The 23,500-nt window shown below is 42.3% G+C and overlaps 1 protein-coding gene across 1 annotated transcript in view; it reads left to right on the top strand.

Annotated features, from left to right (window-relative positions):
- TRIQK (triple QxxK/R motif containing) overlaps window positions 1–22,044 on the top strand; it is a 46,658-nt gene extending 24,614 nt beyond the window's left edge. Inside the window, exons 3-4 of the mRNA XM_084849142.1 lie at window positions 7,432–7,517; window positions 18,343–22,044. Of these exons, the coding sequence (XP_084705268.1) occupies window positions 7,432–7,517; window positions 18,343–18,456 (200 nt within the window). The 3' untranslated portion in view covers window positions 18,457–22,044. The remainder of the gene's footprint in view (window positions 1–7,431; window positions 7,518–18,342) is intronic.
- The last annotated feature ends 1,456 nt before the right edge of the window (window positions 22,045–23,500 follow it).

Below are 23,500 nucleotides of genomic sequence, written 5' to 3' on the forward strand. Positions count from 1 at the left end.
TCTTAGTCTACGTAAATGTTTACGTAGACTAAGACGTGCCAAAATAAGGAACGCAAATGGCGGCACCCATGGGTGCCGCCATTTGCGTACGTGCTTTTTTTTTTTTAAATCAGCCATGATAGGCTACGTAAACATTTACGTAGCCTATCATGGTGTTTTTTAAAAATCTAGCCGTTATAGGCTACGTAAATCTTTACGTAGCCTATCACGTTTTTGTTTTTTTTTTTACCTGGAAATGGCGGCGGCGGCGGCAGCCAGTTGGAAGACCGGCAGCTGCTGCCACCGAACCGCCACCAGAGCCGCCGCTGGAGCCGCCACCGCCGCCAGGAAGATCCGTCTAAGGTAAGTCCCGTCCTGGGGGGGCGGGGGGCTGTTCCGCCACCGATTTCGGGGGGCTGAATGCGCTGGCATTCGGCCTCTCCGAGATCCGTGGCGGAACTTTCGTACATCCCTACACACTTCCCAGTGTCTTTCTGGGAGAAGGAAGGACAAAATCCTCCTCCCGGAAGGTCCGTTTCAGTTGAATGAAGGGCAAGCCATTTGTATATTAAGGGAAGTTCTGAGTCTGACAAAAAACAAAAACAAAAAAAACTTGCCTCTTGTGGGATGACTCAGTGAAAATCTGTCTGACATCTTCAAAATATTCCTCAAAATATTGTGTCACATTCTGCCCATGTTACTAAGCCATTTCATTCATTCATTTATTTGTTTCTTTGTAACATTTATATCCCTCCTTTTCCCCAAGGGGCCCAATGCAGCATACATGATTTTTATCATTTTATTCTCACAACAACCCTGTGAGGTAGGTTAGGCTGAGAGTCAGTGACTGGCCCAAAGTCACCCAGGGAGCTCCTTGGCCGAGTGGGGACTTGAACCTGAGTCTCCCAAGTCCCAGTCTAACTCTCTAACCACTGCACAACATGGTATATTCAGTAAAATAGATACATAGCAGTGAATGCAGTGGCTTGATTCCCCAGATAAATATCAAGGCATTATTCTCCATTGTAGTCTTCGGAATATGCACGCTTGGCTCTGCCTTCTGTTAGCAGACGATGCGATTTGTTGGCTACCCATTTCTTTGGAGCACAGCCCATATAGTCAAACTAATACAGTATAAACAACAAAGAGTCTTGTGGCCCTTAAAGATTAACAGATTTATTCTGGCATAAACTTTTGTGGACACTGTCCACTAACAAAAGCTGAATTACTTTGACTATATGGGCTGTGCTCCAGAGAAATGTGTAGCCAACAAATCTAGCATTTTCTTGAATAGTTGTTTGGCATTTTGAAAACATTCAAATGGAGGTCTGAATGCATTTTGGATCTGAATGCATTTTGGCTGCCTTTTCCTATGCAGAAGAAAATGATTAGGTGGATAGCTATGAAACGAGAAGTTCACAGTGGCTCATTTCAGATGATCCCCCAAATCATGGCGTTGGAGGACTGAAAACATGTCATGGTCTTCTGCTCTCCCTCATCCCTTGTTATCTTCCACTTCCAGATTTTCTGTAAACATGTTTTGTTATGATGCCAGCTTTGGCTAACTGTTGACATTGGACAACTAAGATTATTTTTAAACAAATAAAGCCATGGTTGCAAATTGACTTCAGGTCATGGTTTCGAATCATGGTTTGGAGGCTAGCGTTAAACATAGTTTGCCCAATATGGACATCGTGGAAAATAATTTTTGGAGAAAACCCAGAAATGCCGGGCAAGTTCCCAGTCCTTCAGATTAGGGTTTGGAGGATTGGAATGTGATGTCTGAACTGGGCCAATATGTATGAATAACATACATTAAGGGCACAATCCTATGCATGTTTAGACAGAAAAAAATGGAGAGTTTTTTGTTTTAGTTTTAGCTGGGAGTTTTAGGCCTTTTTTTTGGTCTAAACATGCATGGGGTTGTGCCCTAAGTAACATACATTAAATCTGGAGACAGATTTTTGTTAATTAAGAGAAAATGGTTTGAGAGAGGCGTAACTTTCCACAGTATACACAAATATTCTGTTTGTCCCACTATTGCCTCTGGTCATACAATGCAAAATCCTGCAAAATCTGTTATGCAGAGGCAAAAGTGGAATAAGTATACAGACCACAAGGAGCAGTCCCTCTTTCAAACCACTTTCAGCTATCTGGGAAAAAAATCCTTTTTTGCCAGCCTAAATTAATATAAATACATATTTCATGAGTAGAATGTATTGGTTGAACAACAGTCAAAGGAGTTTGCATTGCTTATATAAGCTAGATATTTCAGGTGGCAACCCTTTGGGTACATATGGCAGTTTTGTAGTACAGGTGGTTATTTTGTTTTTTTGGGGGGGGAAAGTTCAGCTGTTTAAGAAGGTTTTTTTTTTAAAGTCCAATAGTAAAATGTGGTTTTCATTACCAAGGACTTAACAGATGTCCTTTGTAAATTTTTTACACACAGTTGATTCAGACTTGTATTCTCCGGTATGTACTTTCTCTTCTGGCTATACTATTTAGCAAGGAGAGCGGTAAATTAATCACAGATGCTTTGTTTTGGAGACTTACCAGCTGTAGAGTCATTATTAAAATAGATTGTTTGCAATAAAGGTAGTTTCAGTTGTTAATATCGACTTTAATTTCAGTCTGCAAATATTGTCAATGGTAACTTGCACCAAGGTCAGATTTAGGGAAACAGGAACAGAGAGCATGGAATTTACTTCAGCCGAAATCCTAAAACTGCCCACTCAAAGGCAGCCCTATTCCTGTTCACGGGTCTTCTCTGGAATGGGTGGTTGTTGGATAGGGCCTTCTTAGGGCATAACAGTGCTGATGAAAATCCATGGTGATATCTGCCTCTGATACACTCTGTTGTGTATCCAGTCCACAAAATCTACATTGTGCCTCATGCTACAGCCTGACCCATTTTCAGTTGCACTTAAATTTCTGGGTTTCATCATGGAATTGGCATGACTGGAGAAAATATCCCTGCATGTTATTGTTCTGTTCAGCATCCTTGCTTTAAAAAAAGGAAGCCTGGCTCTATATGTTATGCTTTGTGGAGAAAGAAGCTACTTGGCCCTGGACCTAAGGCTTATCTAGATGTGCTGTCCCACTGACTGTCTCCACATTCAGGGCGTTCATCAGACAGGGTTGCAGGATCTCAGGTCCAGGAACTAAATCTGCCCTCCAGGGGTCCCAGTCCAACTGTCCGGGGTTCCCCAGAAGGTCATGGTCCCTTCTCTTTGTCCCATACCCTTCCACGCAACTGCTGATACTTTCGTGGCTTCTCAGTTTTTGTGCAGTATTTCCCCCCATTCTAAGTGATTGAAATGCCTCTCCTAAGGCTTACCTACTGGCAGTGAGAGGTTTATGCTAAGGTATTCTGGTATTTGGCGCCCTGTTCTTCCCCCCTCCCCTTTTGTCATTGGCCCAACCCACCATTGAAATGCAGCCCCCCCGAGAGCTTCTCCAGTGGTGGGAGGTGTCAAAGGTAAAAGGGGTGGGACCAAAATCACCCAAAATACCAGCATATTTTAGCTCAAAGCTCCTACTGCCAGTAACCCAGCCAGGAGAAGGGGGTATGGCCATCTCTTTCTGCACCCGTCATCTCTAGCAAGGTTGTACTCCAAGTTGCTCCAGAGAAATGCAAAGCAAGTAAGATATCTACATAATACTCCACACTTTTCCAAAGCTGTATCATTCTCTGGTTAATTCTGGTTCATCTCTGGAAACGGTGGGTCTTTCAGATGTAAATCATGCCTTGGTTGTCCTATCTTTTGTTTTTACCATAGATAAAAAAGGACACTTCAGACTTTCTCATAATCTGGAAGTGAAACAAGCACTTTCCATTTGTCTTCTTCTGAAAGTCTTCTAAATCTTTGCTCAGAGCCCCATGTGAATAAATGTCTACAGTTTGTTCTTCAGTACACATTTTTAGCAGCTGTGTGTCTTTAGTTCAAATTGGCTCCGAAAAGTATTACAAGTCAAGTTACATATTTAAGCCAAGTTTCACCTTGGCTTGAATTTTTACAAGCTTATAAACTCAGTCAATTCATAATGGAAATTCTGACAGGTCCTTTACTATCACACAGCACATGGTAATATAATGATTGGTAGGCAGCAACCTATGGAAGCTCTCTTTCCCTTATCCCACTGTGGCCATATTTAGATGTTTCCTTGGAAAATAACTGATTTAACAAGGCATTACACCATAAGGTTGCAATCGTATGATCCCTGGGAGGGCGTTCTGGAGGCCACAGCAGAGATCAGATCTCCTCCTTCAAGGATGGAGAGACAGACCTGCCCTCGGGGAGATCCGACCTCACATGTCTCCTCCCAGCCCCTGTTGAAATCTCCGAGGCCTTTGCCTCTCCAATGTTGGAACACAAATACAGGTAGAGGGAAAACTGAAGCACATCACGAGGCATGTCGTGGGCAGTATACAAAGCCTTCTCCCCATCCTTAGATACACACACACAGAGACACCCCCGACACTGGGGGAAATGTACACCAGCCCTGGAGTTGGCATATATAATTTCCATCCCATTGGGGACAATGGGGAAGCAGGGATTTCATCTGTGCCCAGTGTTGCTTCTTCTCTGCCCTGTCCTGATCAGTAGAAGTTCAATAAATTCTGCAAAAGTTAGATGAAAATGTGCTGAAGATTCATAATTTGTACAGCTCAGAAATGCAGTAGAACGTGCTTCAATTTGGCACGGGATTTTGATCTTCTTTAAATCCAGAGGAGGCACAGCCTTAGGGCCTAACCAGACGTGATGTGAAATATACCGCCTGCCACAGTGTGAAGTTTTTTGTTTATTTTTATTATTAATGGTAAGCATATGGGTGCGGTCTGTTTGGAATTAGGACCCCAGTGTGCGGCGAGGGAAGTTTTAATCCTTCCTCCCCAGCCATAATCCTGACAAAATTGCCCTTGCTGTACTGTGATTATCAACCGGAAAAGAGCTCCCATTGGTGCCTATGGGAGCTTTTTCTCTGTCACTAACTGCCACACAGGAGGGCCAATTTTGGTCAGGGACTGTGGTGGCAAGGGGACAATTAAAGTTCTGCTCCCCACACACTGTGGTCTTAATTCAAAGAAGCCCCCCACCCCTCTCACTATTACTATTTCTTTTAACTCACAAGATGCTGCAGGAGAGGCATTGAATGTAGAGTTAGGTCTGCAGTGGTAAATACTGCTGGAGCCAAATGGTGCCTGTGTTTTGCAGATGTTTTGCCACCAACTTTTCAGCATTTTTTTCAGCCCTTTGTCCAAGGGTGCAAAACTCCACAAGCAGACAACTGTTTCAAAGAAGCACGAATGCATCACCATTGGTTTGGGATGTCTGAGGATTTTGGTTTTGCTCACATGCTTCGTTCAAAGTCCTGGACACGAGCATGAGCATGTGCCAAAAATATTTGCAAATTGTCGAACATATGTTTCCTTTGTCTCGTTCTTGATTCCCAGTTTGACTTGGGCAAATTTGCGTAAATTGCCTCAGCAGACTGAATCAGCCCTACTTTAGTCTGTGGAAGAAATTTGTGCAAGTTTGGGGAGATTTGCGCAAATCTTCCATTTGACCTCTGCTTGACTGCGCAAATTTCCCATTTGCGCAGAGCGAATAGCGATCGGAAAGGAGAATGGGAATCAAGCATGAGATGAGCATCGAGACCATGTTCAGAGAATCCTTGCAATCTTGAACATCAATCCATCCCTACCATTGTTGATGTAACCTGGCTGATGCTCCCTTACCCCGATCTAGGGACATGTGGGTGACTTGTTAGGGAAAAATGTTGGTTGGGATAAATGTGCATGTGAATGCACTGTAGGTAATGAAGTACAGATGGATACCATCAGTGCCAAAGGTGCATCCATATTCTGCCCAGAATCATCCATAGGTATATAGAACTAGGGTTGGATTGGGGTGAAAGTGCTGCCATGCATAGTTGGAAGGCAATGAAATGTCCAGTGCAATGTGCAAGACAGGGAGTATCAGCCCAGTTGCCTGGGCAATGGTGATATGTCCCTCCTTTTCCTACCCATGCAGAATGTGGGCAATAGGAGGGCTTCATTTGCCTTCAGAGATGACATTATGTAGCCATGCCTAATAGGGTATATAGCACCACAACATCATCATGTTTACTACATGCTCTTCAATTGTGTGGGACTACAGACTGAAAACTTCCTTTCAATTTTATTTTATTTTTTTAATGGCCTTGAAGCAGCAACAGGATAACCTGCAATCCTGTGCACACTCGCCTGGGAGGAAGCCTGATTGAAATCATTGACACTTACTTCTGAGGACACATGCAGATGATTGCCCTGTAAGGAAACTGCTTTGAATGGGCAGTAAAAAAAAATGTACTAAAGTGTGGAACACAGGCTTTTCTTATGGAATCGTGTGTGTGTGTGTGTCCCATCCAAAATGGCAACTTTCCCATCAAAAAGATGGGAGCCAGTGTGATATAGTGGTTAGAGTTTTGGGCTGGGACTTGGGAGATCCGTGTTCTAGTCCCCACTTCCCCTTGAAGCTCCCTGGGTGACTTTGGGCCAGTCACTGACTCTCAGTCTAACTTACCTCGCAAGATTGTTGTGAGGATAAAATAGGAGGAAGACAGCATAACACAACTTGGGCTCCTTGCAAGAGGGGAAAGAAGGTGGGATATAAATGTAATAAACAAACGAGCAAGCAAGTTGAAACTCCCAAACACTTAGCATAGCAGTAGCCCTCTACACATTTGCTTAAGATCACAGCTTTAAAGACTACAAGGTTATAAAGTATAGCTTTCAGCTAATCTAACACTGAGAGCCAAGCAGACTTGCCACTGTAATGCCGTCTTGTCCACATGAGGCATGAAAATGGATACTGTTAAAACAATTTCAACATGGTCAAAACCTATTATTACTAGGCAGGAAGTCCATTTTATTTTTCTAAACTTGAGTTTGGGTATAGGGCTAATAATGTGATGATACATAAGCTGAATGGCGACAAACTCACAAGAATTCTCTCCAAAATATAAAGTTTTCTCTTATGGCTAATTAGCTCCCATACATGCAAATTATGTATCTATATGTCTTCTCAATTATCTATAACTTCTTCATCACAGGGTTTTCCTTTTAGTTTGGGGGCGGGGGGGGGGGTTGTGCTTGGTTTGGCATGGCTGCATACTGTGCTGTAGCAGCAATCTTTTAGAGTAACCACTTGTAAATAATGTGACCATCCCAAGCACAAAATAATAAATTGCTCAAATTATACTGTCATGTATTCCCCATTACAGCAAACAAAGTTTCCCACTTTGCAGCCAGCTCTAATATTCACACTTGCTCTCTGTGGCCATTAAAGACTGCGGTTGCTTTTTTTGTGCTTCGTCAGGGAAAATTTGGATATGCCACAGACATTAAAATAATTGTCCCTCATTTACCATGGAGTATTTTCAGTAACTGTTTCCCCCCACCTTCAATAGGAAAACAAGATTACAAGAAAACCAGGCCAATGTTAAAAGCAACGAGATTAAAAGCAGAGGCCAAGAAAACCGCACCAGGCATAAAGGTATATCTAGCTGATAGCTTACACCAACATCCTATAGATATTGAGTTTCTTTTCCCCAAAGATGTGCTGTGTGAATATTGATCATTGAGAGATAATGTTTATGACACTTCGAAACCCTAAGTGGAATGCCAAGATCTAAAATATTCATGATGGATTTATTTTTCTTTAACCCACAGCCAAACTAGATGGACTGAAATTGAGAGGCTGCAATCCTGTGCAGCTTTGCTTGGGAGCTGGCCCCATTGAACCTGGTGAAACTTACTTATGAGTTAACATGCATATTGCTGGGCGGCAAAGCACTTGAGTTTCCCTGCACAGTTGATAAATGTGCTTGTTTTAATGCTGCCTGTGAACTACTGTGTGTCATAAATCAGTTCTTAGGAGCACAGGAAGCTGCCTTATACTGAGTCAGACCCTGGGTCCATCCAGCCCAGCATTGTCAGCACTGACTGGCAGCAGCTCTCCAGGCTTTCAGGAAGGAGATTTTCCAGCCCTACCTGGAGATGCTGGGGATTGAACCTGTGACCTTCTGCATGCAAAGCAGGTGCTCTACCACTGAGCTACGGTCCCAGCCTCTTCTCAAACAACTACCATCCATAGGCATGTAGGAAATGCCTTACAGTGCAGTCCTATTCAGATGTAAGCCCCATTGACTTCGGTTGGACTTACTCCCAACTAAGTGTGTAAAGGATTGCAGCTTCACTGACTTTTATGTATCATCGGTGATCGTGATATGTGTGGTGGTGGCTTTTTGTTTGTTTGTGTAGATATAACTGTTAAGTGTTAATAGTGTTGTGTCATTAATATATATAACATATATCCAGACTGCAGTTTTTGTCTTTGTCTCCAGCATGGAAAATTATTGCCTTCTCTATCACTGGCCCAGCAAGGAGGCTGGTGGACTTTAAATTATTTTGAAACTTCCCGTATTTAAAGAGTAAGGAAGCTATAATTACGACTTAACGAGTGAAAGCAATAAATAATAACATGAAGGGCGTATATAATATACTGTATCCCACCCCCCAAACCCCTACACACACACACACACACACACACACATACACACGACCCTGTTGTAGAGTTAGGCTGAACATATGCAGTTTGTTTAAATTGCTTCTGATATTTTCCTCTCAATTTATTTTAGGTTCAAAATAAATTAACATAAAATCAGCTTAGCAGCCCATGCTGAGAAAAAGATGTAGATCAAGGGGAGGGGAGCAATGTTAAAAAATGAGCTGTTTCTATTGAAAGGAATTTCAGTAATGTTCAAAGAAGAACATTTTCTTGTTTCTGGCAGACGAGAAATCAATCCCCCCCCCAAGTTATAGCTTACAGCAAATGGCAAGGTATTACTACCATGCTGTAACAGCTGTTGAGCTGCCAGATGATGTATTTGGTTGTCTTCCAGAATTTGTTATTATAATCACGAAACAGTGGTTTCTTTTCGCTTCCCGATAGCTGATCTCGATCAAGCATTGCCATGCAATGCGGTCTGTTTTCACAACATAATCTCCTCAGTTAGTGCTGTGTGTCAGGCTTTAATGAGAAAAAGTAGATTGCCTTTTGGGCGGGTATGTGTGTGTGTGTTTAAAAGGTGGGTTATTAACCTATTGGGTTGCACTATTTCCTCCTCCCCTTCCTGAATAAATGTTATCTCCCCTGTCGGGTTCTGTGCGTTCTAGTTCATTGTATGATGGACTTGGACCTAGTTTCAGCAGAGGACAAATAGACAAAGCTGGAGCTAAAAACTCTCACCCCCCAACCCCCAAATTTAAGTTGGGTCAGGGCCAGCAACCTTACAGTACTGGGTTGAAAACTCACACTAGGAACTTTACACAAGGAGAGCCAAAAAGAAAGACACATTTTCTTGTCTTCAGTTGCACATTTGTAAAATAGAAATAACCTACCTGATTAAAATGTGACAATTAAGCAATACTTTGCATATTAAATGCACTATTGAAATGATTAGTAATAATAGCATCTTTTAGAAGTGGAGTTATATTTCAGAGTTATTTTTCCATGGCCTAAGGTAGGCATTTTGAACTTGAAGCCTATGGGCCAAATTTGGAATTCCTGTGATCAGCATGCCAATTTAGGGGTTTAGGATCTATTCCCAGCAAGTGTGCCTGCAGTAAAATATTGGCATGGTACGCAATACATGGTGATCTATGCACAATTTGAATGCATTTTCCTATCCATACTGAAGAATTATCCATAATTAAAATTCATCACATTTGAAGCAGCAGCAAGAGGGAGGTTTAGGAGCTGGACAGGTGAAGAAGTGAGGTAGAATACGTAGGAGCTGAGCAGTGAAACTCCTAGATGTTGGGGGCATAAAAATCCATTGAGCTTAGAACAGGGGTGGGCAACCTGCAGCCCCCACAGCCTCTCAAAATGGTAAAAAATATTTAAAAAGCAAAATGACATCTGGAGCAGCCATTTTGAAGCTTTTGGGGCCCTTTTTGAAAACAAGCTAATTTTGACCCAGTTGGTGCTCCATAGCTACTCCAGAGGCCATTTTAAAATTTAATTTAATTTAATGTTTTTGGTGCTGCAGAGGGAGAAGGTGCAGCCTGTGAGGGCATTTGGGGTGTGTGTGTGTGAGAAAATGGCTCCTCGACCTCCCAAAGTGGTTGCTGGTTTAGAAGGACATTGTGTTTTCATAGTTTTTCAGAAACACTAATTTAATTAAACCATCTTTAAACATTTCTCGATTATTACTTTGATGATTAGTTATGCAGAGAAGTAGACTGAGTTGCCACCAGGGGTGCAGTTTGTAGAAAGTTTACAAAGTTTCGTCTTTTAAAAAATGTACAACACTCCCGCCCCCACCCTCAAAACGGGCACTAAACTTTTCTAAGCCAACCCCAGTGTGGTAGTTTTGATTTCATAACTGGCATGCTAATTAGTCTAGTTTGTCATATTTTGATTGCCTGTCATTTTTATGCCGGATTGAAAGTAACAAAGTTTCATTTAGTCATTGCCATTTAATACTTGGTTAATTTCCCCAATGAGTGATTTTTATCTGTGTTGATAATGTCAACATAGTAACTTGTGGGCAATAAATATCCGACGTTTTTGACTCTGTGTTACTGAAGAAGGGTGATTGTTCTCGACTGCAGGATTTATGTGCTTTTCTATATATATTAGAAGCTCTCCATGTGTTGATAGTTTTCCTGTTAAAAATGTCAGTGAAAATTTCTTTGATACAATTTTTCTATTATTCACCCAACATTAGTGCGAGTGTCCAAACTGTGACCATCATTCAGTTCTTTCAGGCTCTTTCAGGAAAGCTTATCCACCATTTTAGTCTTCTCGTTGGGAAGGTGTCAGGTTCTCGGCTGACCCAAGCTCACAGAAGACCTCTTGTGGGGATGGGGGGGACTCCAATCCCTCAGCACAACCCTCACCTCTGGTAGACACGGGGCAACCTGAGGGGTCTTGTGGCAGCAGTGCCTCATCTGAGGCTCTTAGGAACCCACTGTTCCTGTGATTCAGTCTGTGATTCCAGACTCTCCTCTCACTGTCCATGGCTCATCAGAACACTGACAGTAATGGACCAGGTTGGATGCTCAGAGCCGTGGTCTGGGTGGCCACTTGGCTTCCAAAAGACTTTTTCACCTAGGGGTAGTTATGGGGCCTACTCAGGAGTAAGGGTCTACTTGTGTGGAGGAAGACCTAGCTGTGACTCAGCTGCAACTGCTGAAAAAAAGTCAGCCAGCAAATAAGCTCTCAACCTTCCCCATACCTTTGCTGGGTTAAGCTGGGTTAACAGTTCCAATAGAGTTATTTGCTCCCGTCATAGGCTCAGGACACAAACTCAGAGAAACTTCCAAGACGCAGCTTGAAACCACCATGATAAGGGAATGGCTACTGTAGAAAGTTTTAAAAGTGCTCAGTGTGGAAAGCAGGATGGATCTTTCCCTAATGGAACACTCGCGTAGTGTACACAATAGCAGAGACCCAGTTCTGTAGCATGCTTAGAATTGTGGTTAGGGCCGCAATGCTATGCTGGCTGGGGAATGCTGGCAGTTATATAGGATTTTTGTCTAAACATGCATAGGATTGTGCCCTAAGCCAGCAACTATTAAGGATAAAATGATAAAGAAATGATATAGTTCTACAGTGGAGTGGAAACTTTACTATCCAGAGAAGAGGAAACCACTGTTTTTCTTCTTTTGTCGGTGTGAACACGGGGCCATAAGGTTTGGTGTCTACTCCATAGCAGATGGAGTTTGCTGTCGTCTGTTGCTTGTGTATGGCATCCTCTTAAAAGAGAGTAGCTGAGTGCCCAGATGAGTCTGGGAGCACAGCTGTAATAGATACAGGAAAATAAATCCTGTATTTTCATACACAGAAGATGTATGGTTGCATCCCCTGCCCCTTTCATGTAATAAATTTGATGCAACTCTCATTTTTAATTCCATTAGACAAAACCATAAAGAGACACCTAAGCTTGAAATAGCCTTCTTATGTTCCTTTGCACAAGTTGAGACTGCGAGTGAAAGTATACCAATAATTTAAATAGGTTTTTTTTTTTTTAAGGCTATTGTGAGTCAAATCGTTTGTGAGGAAAAGGACATCGGAGCTACGTGCAGAACGACAATCCACAGAGAAATCATAGCCTAGAGAAGCTATAATATTTGAAAAGTGTATGAGGTGGCATATACTAAATTATGGATCTAAAATACTGATAAAATATAAAAAAGGATTCATGTAAATGCAAATGAAGTGTGTTCCAAGGGAGCTTGCCAGATCAGGGGGCTGATATATTTTTTATGGAGTTGACAGAGGAATTTTAACTCTTTCAAGATCTTTGAATGACACTGTGTTGCATTTCCTCTGGCATGAGTACTTGCATTATTGTTTGTGCAGAAAGAATTTACATACCCTATGACAGTCATTAAGGGTGCACACCTATGCATGTTTAGATAGAAAATAAAGTCCTACAACTCCCAGCATGCCCCAGCCAGCATGGCTGGCTAGGGCATGCTGGGAGTTGTAGGACTTTATTTTCTATCTAAATATGCATAGGAATGCATCTTAAGAGAGCAATCCTGTGGCCTCCCAATGGCATCTGAAGGGCCATAGGATGCTGAAGATTTCTCCCTAGACCAGGGGTGCAGAACCTTAAGCACAGGGGCTGAATCCGTCCCTCGGGGTTCACAATCTGGCCCTCTGGAGTTCCCACCCACATTTCCCTGGCTCCAACCCTCTTCCCCCAAATATGGATTGTTTAGTAGCTTCCCAGCCTTTGTGCCGTTCTTCCCCATTCTAAAAGGATGAAATGCCTCTCCTAAGGTTTAGCTGCTGGCAGTAATTGCTTTAAGCTAGAACATTCTGGCATTTTTTTTGTATTTCGTCCCCAGCCCTTTCCCTTTGGCCCAAACTGCTTTGCCTTCAGTCTGGAGAATGTCTCAAAAATGGCATTCGGCCCTCATAAGAACATAGGAAGAGCCCTGCTGGATCAGACCAAGGGTCCATCCAGTCCAGCATTCTGTTCACACAGTGGCTGACCAGCTGTCGAGCGGGAACCCACAAGCAGGACATGAGTACAACAGCACCCTCCCACCCATCTTCCTCAGCAACTGGTGCTAATAGGCACACTGGTACTGGAGGTAGCATATAGCCTTATCCTCAATGAATTTGTATAATCCTCTTTTAAACCCATCGAAATTGGTGGCCATCGCTACATCTTGTGGTAGCAAATTCGTAGTTTAACTATGCACTATATGAAGAAGTATTTTCTTTTATTTGTCCTGAATCTCCCACCAATCAGCTTCATAGGATGACTCTGGGTTCTGCTATTGTGAGAGAGGGCAAAAAAAAGTTTCCCTATCCACTTTCTTCACACTGTGCATAATTTTGTACACCTCTATCATGTCTCTCCTTAGGCTGAAAGTGCTTCTGCCCCCCCCCCCCGCCCCAGACAATGGAGGAGTCTCCTACAATGGAGGAGTCTTTCCTCAGAGGAAGACATCTGAGCAGGATTTTCCCAAGCGCACACACACACACACACACACACACACACCTGCCCCTCCCAGCCACCACAGAGAGTGTGGCTTCCTCTCTGGAGATCAGTCTTGTGACATTGGGAGGGGAGGAAATGGGTGTTTTGGAGGCAGACCCAGACAAATGGGCAGGGAGAGGAGAAACCATGGATCTGCAAAATCCACCAGCCTCTTAAGAACATAAGAAGAGCCATGCTGGATTAGACCAAGGGTCCATCTAGTCCAGCATTCTGTTCACATAGTGGCCAACCAGCTGTCAACAGCAAACTCACAAGCAGGACATAAGCACAACAGCACCCTCCCACCCATGTTCCCCAGCAACTGGTGTACATACGCTCATTGCGTCTGGTACTGGAGGTAGCACGTAGCCATCAAGTCTGGTAGCCATTGATAGCCTTCTCCTTCAGGAATTTGTCCAACCCCCTTTTAAAGCCATCCAAACTGGTGGCCATCACTACTTCCTGTGGTAGCGAATTCCATAGTTTAATTATGAGCTGTGTGAAGAAGTACTTCCTTTTATCTGTCCTGAATCTCCCACCAGTCAGCTTCATGGGATGACCCCAGGGTCTGAGAGAGGGAGAAAAATGTCTTCCTATCTACATTCTCCACACCATGCATAATTCTGTATACCTCTTACATGTCTCCCCTTACCCTCCTTTTTTCCAAGCTAAACAATCCCAGCTGTTGTAACCTCCTCTCGCAGGGGAGATGGTCTTAACTCCCCTCTGCATCCACAGCAAGATATGTGAGCTAGACAGGCTGAGAGACCTAGAAAAAACAGAGCAAATGGAGGATGGAGAAGGTAAAAAAAAAAAAAAAAAGTCTTGGCCATTCCTCCCACCCTGCAAGGTTCTTGCCTGCATAGTTTAGGATGGATGTAGGGCTCCATGATCTGAGCCCTCCATCTAATGGGCTTCAGTCCAGTAGGACTGCACTCTAAATCCATTTTGAAGAAATAAAATAGGCCCATGTTTCACGATGTGTAAACTCCTGTGCATGAGATAAATAATAATGATACATGCTATACAACAGAAGAAGATCCCCTCCCATACCGGAAGGAACACATTGAGGCAATTCAGCATTAGGGTCACAGTTGTTCGTGTCAGGTCACAGCCTTCTAACATTATATAAAGCAGCATGGATGAAATCGATTTTAGTTATAAATATTGGGGTTATTACAAGCGGAGTGAGCACTGGTGTCCCTTCACATATTTCACAGTAAGTTTTGAGACCTGGGCTATAATGTAGAGAACTGTAAAACACATGTCACACATCAAATTCCATGTGGCTATCAGAGATTTTAATTTCTTTTTGAAATGCAGTGTGGCAGGATGCTTTTTAAAGATGGGGACAATTCAAAAGCAGTTTGCAAATGCAGCCTGGGAGGCTCCTGCTAACATTCAAGATGGTATTGGAGAGACCAAGATCTTGTGTGAACCTAAAGCGTGCTGAGAATTTTGGCCCTTTTCAGAAACCTGGGCACATACAGTCAGGGCCAGAAATTTCGGAACAAGGATAACTGTTTTGGCAGTTGGACTCTGTATACCATCACACTGAAGTCGAAAGTAAACACACCCAGATGGGAGCGAAGTCAGGACTTTCAGCTGTAATTCAAGGGGTTTGACAAAAGTGGGGCACTAACCATTTAGGAAGTATAGCCAGTGGCATATACGCACCCCCATCATTGGTGGCTCATAAGTAATGGAACAAATGGCTGACAAGCAGCTGCATGGCCAGGTGTGGCCTGTTTCCTGGGTACTCCATGACCAATCAAGCAGGGAAAAGGCCTGGAGGTGGTTCTGAGTGTCACATTTGCATCTGGTAGCTGTTCACTAGAACTCCCAACATGAGGTCCAAATAGGTGTCCATGGGAGTGAAGGAGGCCATCATTAGGCTGAGGAAACAAAATAAACCCATCAGAGACATAGCAAAAACAGTGGGAGTGGCCAATACAACAGTTTGGAACATCCTGAAAAAGAAGGAATTAACTGGCAAGCTCAGCAACAGCAAAAGGCCTGGAAGACCACGGAAGACAACTAAAGTGGTTGACCGCAGAATTCTGCTCATGGTGAAGAGGAACCCTTTCACAACATCTAGCCAGGTCAAGAACGGTCTTGCGGAGGTAGGCATGTCATTGTCAACATCTACAGTCAAGAGATGGCTTTATGAATGTAAATTCAGAGGGTTCACAACAAGGTGCAAATCACTGGTAACGCTCAAGAACCCAAAGGCCAGATTAGCCTTTGCCAGCAAACACCTAAAAAAGCCTGCCCAGTTCTGGAATAAGATTCTTTGGACTGATGAAACCAAGATTAACTTGTACCAGAACGATGGGAAGAGAAAAGTATGGAGAAGGAAAGGAACAGCTCATGATCCAAAGTGTACCACATCATCTGTCAAACATGGTGGAGGCAGTGTTATGGCATGGGCATGTATGGCTGCCAATGGAATTGGTCACAGGTGTTTCTTGATGACCTGACCGCTGATAAAAGCAGCAGGATGAATTCTGAAGTGTATAGGGCTATACTTTCTGCTCAGATTCAGCCAAATGCTGCCAAACTGATAGGACGCCGCTTCATATGGCAGACGGATAATGACCCCAAACATACAGCAAAAGCTACCCAAGAGTTTCTCAAGGCAAAGAAGTGGGATGTTCTTCAATGACCAAGTCAGTCATCTGATAACAAAATACAGCATGCTTTTCACTTCCTGAAGAGAAGACTGAAGGCAGAAAGACCCACAAACAAGCAGCAGCTGAAGGCAGCTGCAGTAAAGGCCTGGCAAAGCATCTCGAGGGAGGAAACTCAGCATTTGCTCACATGGGTTCCAGACTTCAGGCAGTCATTGACTGCAAAGGATTTTCATCCAGGTATTAAAGGCGACCCTTCCGTTTGAAATGATGTTGGTTTGTTCCATTACTTATGAGCCAGCAACGATGGGTGTGTGTGTATGCCACTGGCTGTCATTTCTGAATGGTTAGTGCCCCACTTTTGTCAAACCCCTTGAATTACAGCTGAAAGTCCTGACTTCGCTCCCATCTGGATGTGTTTCCTTTCAACTTCAATGTGGTGGTGTACAGAAGCCAACTGCCAAAACAGTTATCCGTGTTCCAATATTTCTGGCCCTGACTGTAGTGAAAGAGAGACAGTTTTTATTCCTAACATCCATTAAATGTGTTATTACATCCAGCATGCACAGTGTGTGTGTGTGTGTGTGTGTGTGTGGTGTACAGATCCGCAACAAGGAAGCTTGAGTAGTTTTGGAACCACAGCAGGTGGGGTGGGGGACATTTAACCCTTTCTCTTCTGCTGTGATTCCAATGAAAATCCCTCCCCCCCGGTGATATTTCCACAGGGAGAAAAGTTCCCATTTAGGGAGCTTTCCTTCCTCTTGATGCAAGATAGGAGCGTTTTGTGTTTGTGTGTGTGTTTGTGGGGCTTACATCAGGGTAGTGGCATTAAATTCCCCACTCACCATGTCCCAATCCTGTTCACACACACCCCACCCCACCTATGCGCACACAGCAGCTCTTTACACTCTTAAAAATGTGTATGTTAAAAATGCAATCGCCCATTTAATACCATGTGTACTTTGGCCCTATCTTTAATGCATATTTCCTAGGCACTTAATGCCATTCCTCTTCTGTATGCAACGTCATGGTCCAGAGAAGAGTGTGATCAGCAGCTCCCCCAACTTCATGAAAATTATTTTGGAAACTCAGGAGTTTCAAAATAAATTTCTGTGATAGGCCTGGGTGGGGGGAGGGTGTGTGTCAAAACACCTCATGGGGTGCCTGCAAATCCTCAGATGCATATCTGGCCCTCCAGGCATTCTGACAATACCACACCCGATTCTCCTTTCCCCCAACCACCTATCTTTGGGTGGCTTCCTGGCTTTTGTGCAGTTTTTCCCCCAGTCTAAAAGGTTGCAATGCCTCTCCTAAGGTTTAGATACTGGCAGTAAGAGCTTTAATCTAAAATATGCTGGTATTTGGGTCCCCCCCCCATTGCCCCATCCACCACTGGAATGCAGCCCCCAAGAGCTTCGGCTCTTGGGCTGAAAGAAATTCTGCACCCCCTGCTCAAAATATCTCCCTGGATTGTGGACTTCTATCAAAACATTGTGAAGGTTATCAATGGCTACTAGGAATGAAGGCTATATGTACCTCCAGATTCAGATATAGTATATATCTGAATACCAGTTGTTGGGTAACAACAACAAGAGATGGCTATTGTCCCTTGTGGACTTCCCAGAGACATTGGATTGGCCACTGTGAGAAACTGGATGTCAGACTAGACAGGCGCCCAGTCTGATCCAGCAGGGTGCTTTTTGCATTCTTATGTTTTTAAGGTTAACTTTTTCACCACAACCATGGCTGACTGGTTCACTCATTACTTTTTTCCAAAAGAAAAGATGGGATTCCTCAGGTAGTATTACAAAAACGAACCCTCAGAAGAACGCACACTGTCTGAACCAACATTAACTTTAAATTATATCTTTATTGGGCCAAGACCAGTGGTGGTGGTGGTTGTTGTTGTTGTTTTTTAAAGTGATGCTGGTGAGGTCCAGTGTATGGAGCTCAGTCCTACATACATCCCCCTAGGGATCTCTAGATTGGGGCCATTGTCTCGGAAATCTCAGGTTTAAGGACATTTTCATGAGGAGGATAATCAAACGATGCTTGAGAAAATTATATGGTCCAATGTTGATTTAGTAAATGTGGATTTATGAAGTTAAAAATGCCATTTGTTCTTAATTCACCTGAAATGATGATACATCTAACTTTTTTTTAAAAAAATCTGTCATTGCTACAGGAAGTCAGCCTTGTCCTTGCAGCCATACTGGTATTTCTACTGGTTTGTTATGCTTTCTTTTACCTTAACCTATCCGAAGAAGTTGACTTTGATCTGGATCAAGTTGAAAACTAGCGGATGTCTTTTTTTCAAATTTTCTTCTAGAAAAGCATTGCCTTGACCACTCAGATCACGAACAAACTCTCTCTTCACGGAAATGGACATAACTTGAACTAGTTCCTGCAGTTCCAAAACAAATAATACTCATGAGAATATCTCAGCCAACCTTACAGATTTTAATGAGCTTCTTCTGCTATTCAAACTGTAGTTTACTGGCTGATGTTGACCCTTTTCATAGTTTGTTTCTTGAGATGGAAATATTTGATTTCAGAAGACAATTTCCTGCACTTATTAGCATTACAGTATTAGTGAATAGACTCTGATTTCCTTGGAGTTGTTTCTGGATTAGAGTCATTTGCTATTTCAAAGGCTGGCAACAAATAGAAATTAAAAAATAATACAAAACCAAACCAAATATGATAGAATGGAATTAAATTACATCATCTGCCCTACCTGCGGGGATGCTTCGCTTTTAAGTCACATTCATTGCAGTGGGAAAGATTCAAGCATAGGCTTAATTCTCCCATTAAGACCAGTTTAAATGTGCTTAACTTTGCCTGGACCATACCCATGTGTTAGAACAAAAACTGTTAGAATGCCATGGTTGGCTGTGTAAGGCAAAACATTAGTACAAGCTGGTGAGCTTGGAAGTGACTATACTGTTCATAGTCCTATCCCTACCAAAGCATCAAGAGTTCCCTCTTTCACCATTTGGACACAATGCAGTAAAAAACACATTTATGCCCTACTGATTTCAGTGGGAAGGTAAAGTATGTGCTTGAAATCCATTGAAATGGATGAGTTTCTAACTTGGTTACCTTTGGCTGAAATGTGCTTGTTGATATTAACTGAAAAACATGAATATCAATCCAGTGCCAAGACCCAGAGCTCAAAGGAGTCCATCAGATGCTGACTATACGTAGTCAGCATCTGATGCAATTCTGCAAGTGCAGATATTAAGCAAGCAGTCTTTATTTACGTAGCTTTTTTTTTTTTTTACCAATTTGCAAAGACCACCTTGGGTTAACCAGCTCAGGTTTCCATTAAGAAAGTAAGAAAGCTGGGATTTCAGTTGAAAAAATAATGAAAAGCAAAAACAAGAATAAGTCTGGTATCGGCCTATAAGTGATACACTTGGATTTATTTTGTAATAGCAGATTAAGCTGTACTCAAGTACAGCCGTCAGTGAGAGGAGACAGTACCAGAAAAGAGAGGTTTAATCCAAATCTTTAAAGACTGGAGCTAATGAAAATAGAATAGGTTCTTCTCTTCTGTATCCCATGAGGATAAGGGCAAGTTCCATCACCCACCAACGTCTGCTCTATTGTGTCTTCCAATGGATCTTTGAGTAAAATATGGAGTGCTTCAACTTAATCAAGACAGTTTGGAATCAACTCTAATCAAAATCTATGAATCAAAGCCTTGCTGCTAACAAGAGGTGCGAGAAGAAAAGGTCTTCAAATAACCATGCTTTCATAATTGGTAATTTTCAGCACATCTATACAGGACAAAATCACAGCAAACTTATCTGTTCAGAAAGAGCCTTCCGTTTATTTTATTTTTCAGTGCAAGTTTATTTTCAGCATCATCCTGGCTCCTTTGTGTGTGTGTGTGTATATCAGCAATCGTCTTTTTCATTTATTGCCAACTGTTCAAGGCACATGTGTTCTGTCAGAAACGGCACCTGGATGACAGCAGCTCAAGCATTCACATATGCCTCTGAAGCAAAGTTCTTTGCCTCTTGGGCTGTCTGAAAGAGTGTAAATAGAAAGTTCAGTCGATGTTGATTTTAATTAGTGCATTGCTTCATTAATATAAAGTTGATATTCTGTTTTAATTACACCATTGCTGCTGCCTGCAATATCAACGTGGAAGATACATGGTTGTTGCTGGATTTTTAAAAGAAAATAAAAAAGATCTCTTTTGCAATTAGGCAGTTACTTATTTTTCATCTATTCTAATATTGGTTGGCGAACCTTTTTCATACATAGTCCCAGTTAAATTAGGAGCATCCTGGCTCCTTCATACTTCCTTGCAAGATATAATTCCAGATAATGGGGAGTATTGAACGCTGGCAGTCTGCCAGCGCCAATCATGTTGTGCTGGCGGGAACAGCCACTAGCACAGCCCCGGAAACTAACTCTAGCTAGCACTTATGGCATGGTGTAAGTCAGCAGAGCTCCCTTCCGTGAGCTCCGCTGACGTGTCCCATTTCGAAAACTCTAGTTTGAGTTGATTTCCAGTTGTGCTATCAAACGCTAGCTTTCTGTTGTGCTGTGGGTCATTCCTGCAAGCACAATGACAGTGTAGATACTCCCATACCGTAGAAGCCTTCCCTTCCCCCCCCATCCCCCACAATAATAGACAATACAAAAAATACATCTGAGTATACGATTAGGTCTTCCCTTTCTCGCCCTCATGGTTGATTTTCTATATAGATCTGATGGTTCAAAATGTTATGAAGAGTTGAGTCCAGCAGACATTGCTGCTTGCATCCACCATTCATTTGACTGGGGCACCAGCACAAATCCCAGTGTTGATCAGAATATGAAAGCTTGAAACCTTCAGACTCGTTTTAGCATTTTGACCATAATGCTAACCACATCTATCAACAGAACAATTGACAGGGTGTTTTTTTTTTAATTGTTACTTCTTAAAATGTGAGCTATTATTATGCATGCAAGTTGAAAGACTTAGCATGAAAACATTCCTCGGGCCGCAATTCTATACGCACTCACCTGAAAGTAAGCCCCACTGAATCCAGTGGGACTTACTTGTGTGTAGATGTGTATAGCATTGCACTGTAAAGTCGATGACACAATGCAGACCAATTCAGTGAAAAATTGTACATTTGTACAATTGTACTTGGTGTGATCATTAAGAATGTTTATGAGAAAGGAAATGATAACTTGACACTTCATTGAGTTTACAAAAAGAGGTGATGCTCGAACTGTTTCTTTGATAATTTTGTTGTTAACTTGTAATTTTGGAAGTGAAACTAGCAGATGAATAAACCGACAATGACTATATGTGTACTGTTCCCCCACCCCATCCCCACCCCCCAAATAGAATACTCAACACACTGAGGTCTGGTTCCTGGCCAACTTACCAAGCTGACAGCATTGCCACCCCATGATCACATTGACACCCAGGCTGCACGATCCCTCCCTTTTGCGGGGGAAAAATCAAAATGGCATGATCTGGGTCGTGTGCAGTTTGCTTAGCTCACTAGTGATGTTCTCTGCGTGGAAGTCCTTCACCACATAAGAATGGCACTGACCTGTTAAGCCATGCGGACTAGCCCTAAGACAGAAAAATAGTATTTTAATCCATATATTTTTAAGCTACTATTTAACACCATGTTTTATATAATGCATATGTAGGGTATATTGATAAATGTTTCCTAGAAGGGGAAAGAAATTTTAAATGGCATGTCAATTCATGTACCTGATAGCAACCTCTCCTGTTTTTTTTTTTAAACTGAAAACCCATATTTATGGGGAGACAGCCAAAATGTTAGGTACCAGTGACTCTCCAACAGATGTCTCAGCATTATTTTGTAGCTTTCTTGGATGAATAAACATGCACAACTGTGAAATGTTACATTGTAGGAGCCTTTTTTTCTTTAAAAAATGGGACAATCTGTTTACCGTCCTAATTGAGACAACAGTATCATTTGCTGCCAGTTTTGGAAGCAATAGCTGTGCACTATAATCACTGGGACCAAATAAGTACCTGGGAAGGCAGTAGCCCACACATACTTAAGCTTTTGGAACTACTGTATAATTGCATTATATATGTATTCTATTTTTAGTCTGCTCAGTAACAAAAAGTATTGAACTTGCTTTGCATATGAAATCAAAGACAACAAGATCATTATTAAAACAATATTCATTTTTTACAGAGGGCAGTATCTAGTACCGTCTGTGCGCTAGCAGGACATTTCCAGAAGGGCACAGATCAGCAGAGCTGGCAGAGGGAGCTCCACGGACCATTCCCGCTCCAGAAACGAGTGTTTCCGCTTGTTTCTGGGGTTACTTTTAGAACCGTAAATTCCCCGTTGTGCAAGCAGTCCTGAGTGTAGAGGAACCAGCAGATGCTAAGTGGCAGTACTGGATACTGCCCAATATTTATAAATCGCTCTGTATCTTTAAAACATAAATAAATTCCTGAGCAGAGATCAGTAAAGCAGAAAAGAATAAAAATACAAAAGAATAAAAATACTTAAAATCAAGTTACACCAATAAAACCATGGCTGGTCATTCAGGAAAAGCTTGTTTAATTGCAAATGTCTTAGCAGATGCCAAAAACAAAGCAATGTTGGTGCCTGCCTGACATCAACTGGCAGGAAATTCCACAGAGAGGAGCCAGGATGTTAAAAGTTCTACTCTGAGTGGACTCTAAACAGACCTCAGGTCCATGTGGAACCACCAGGAGCACCTCATCTGATGACCAGTGACCAGGGAGGCTGAAAAAGGAGAAGGTGCAGTCTGAAATATCTCAAATATTTTTCCTATCTATATTCTCTCTCCCCTCCTCCAAACAGTCTTTAACTCCCTCAAATAATTTGTAACTTCTAAGTTAAAGTGTAGACATGCATCCATGCATCATCATTCTAACATTATTCCCCAGAATGTGGGTTTTCATTGCTGGTAAAAAGATGGTTAGGCTGCAACCCTAAGCACACTTATTAGTGGGGATCTAGTAAACCTGTTTGAGATCAAACTGTTAGACTTAATACTAATCAACAGCCAGGTATAGTTGGATCTATGGTAACCAGGAAAGAGGTGAGGAACGGAAAGTCACCTTTTGTTTTTTGACAGTGGTCTTGCAAACAAGTCCACTAAACCAAAATCAGCCGCCTCATCTATTCACCCATAGCTGTATATGAATACACTAGAGAAGCCTTAAAGGAAAATGAAAAGAAAATAGCACCACACCTTCTGATCTGCAGAGATCCCCTACTGGCTCATCTGAGGGTAATAACTAGGCTATTCAGCAAGTGACTGTTTAAATGTCTGGATATTGGCATTTGGATTTAATAATTCCCAAGTTATTG

This window comes from Heloderma suspectum, chromosome 4 (assembly GCF_057233095.1).
Source record: "Heloderma suspectum isolate Gila_16-S chromosome 4, 16-S_ref, whole genome shotgun sequence".
Lineage (NCBI taxonomy): Eukaryota > Metazoa > Chordata > Lepidosauria > Squamata > Helodermatidae > Heloderma > Heloderma suspectum.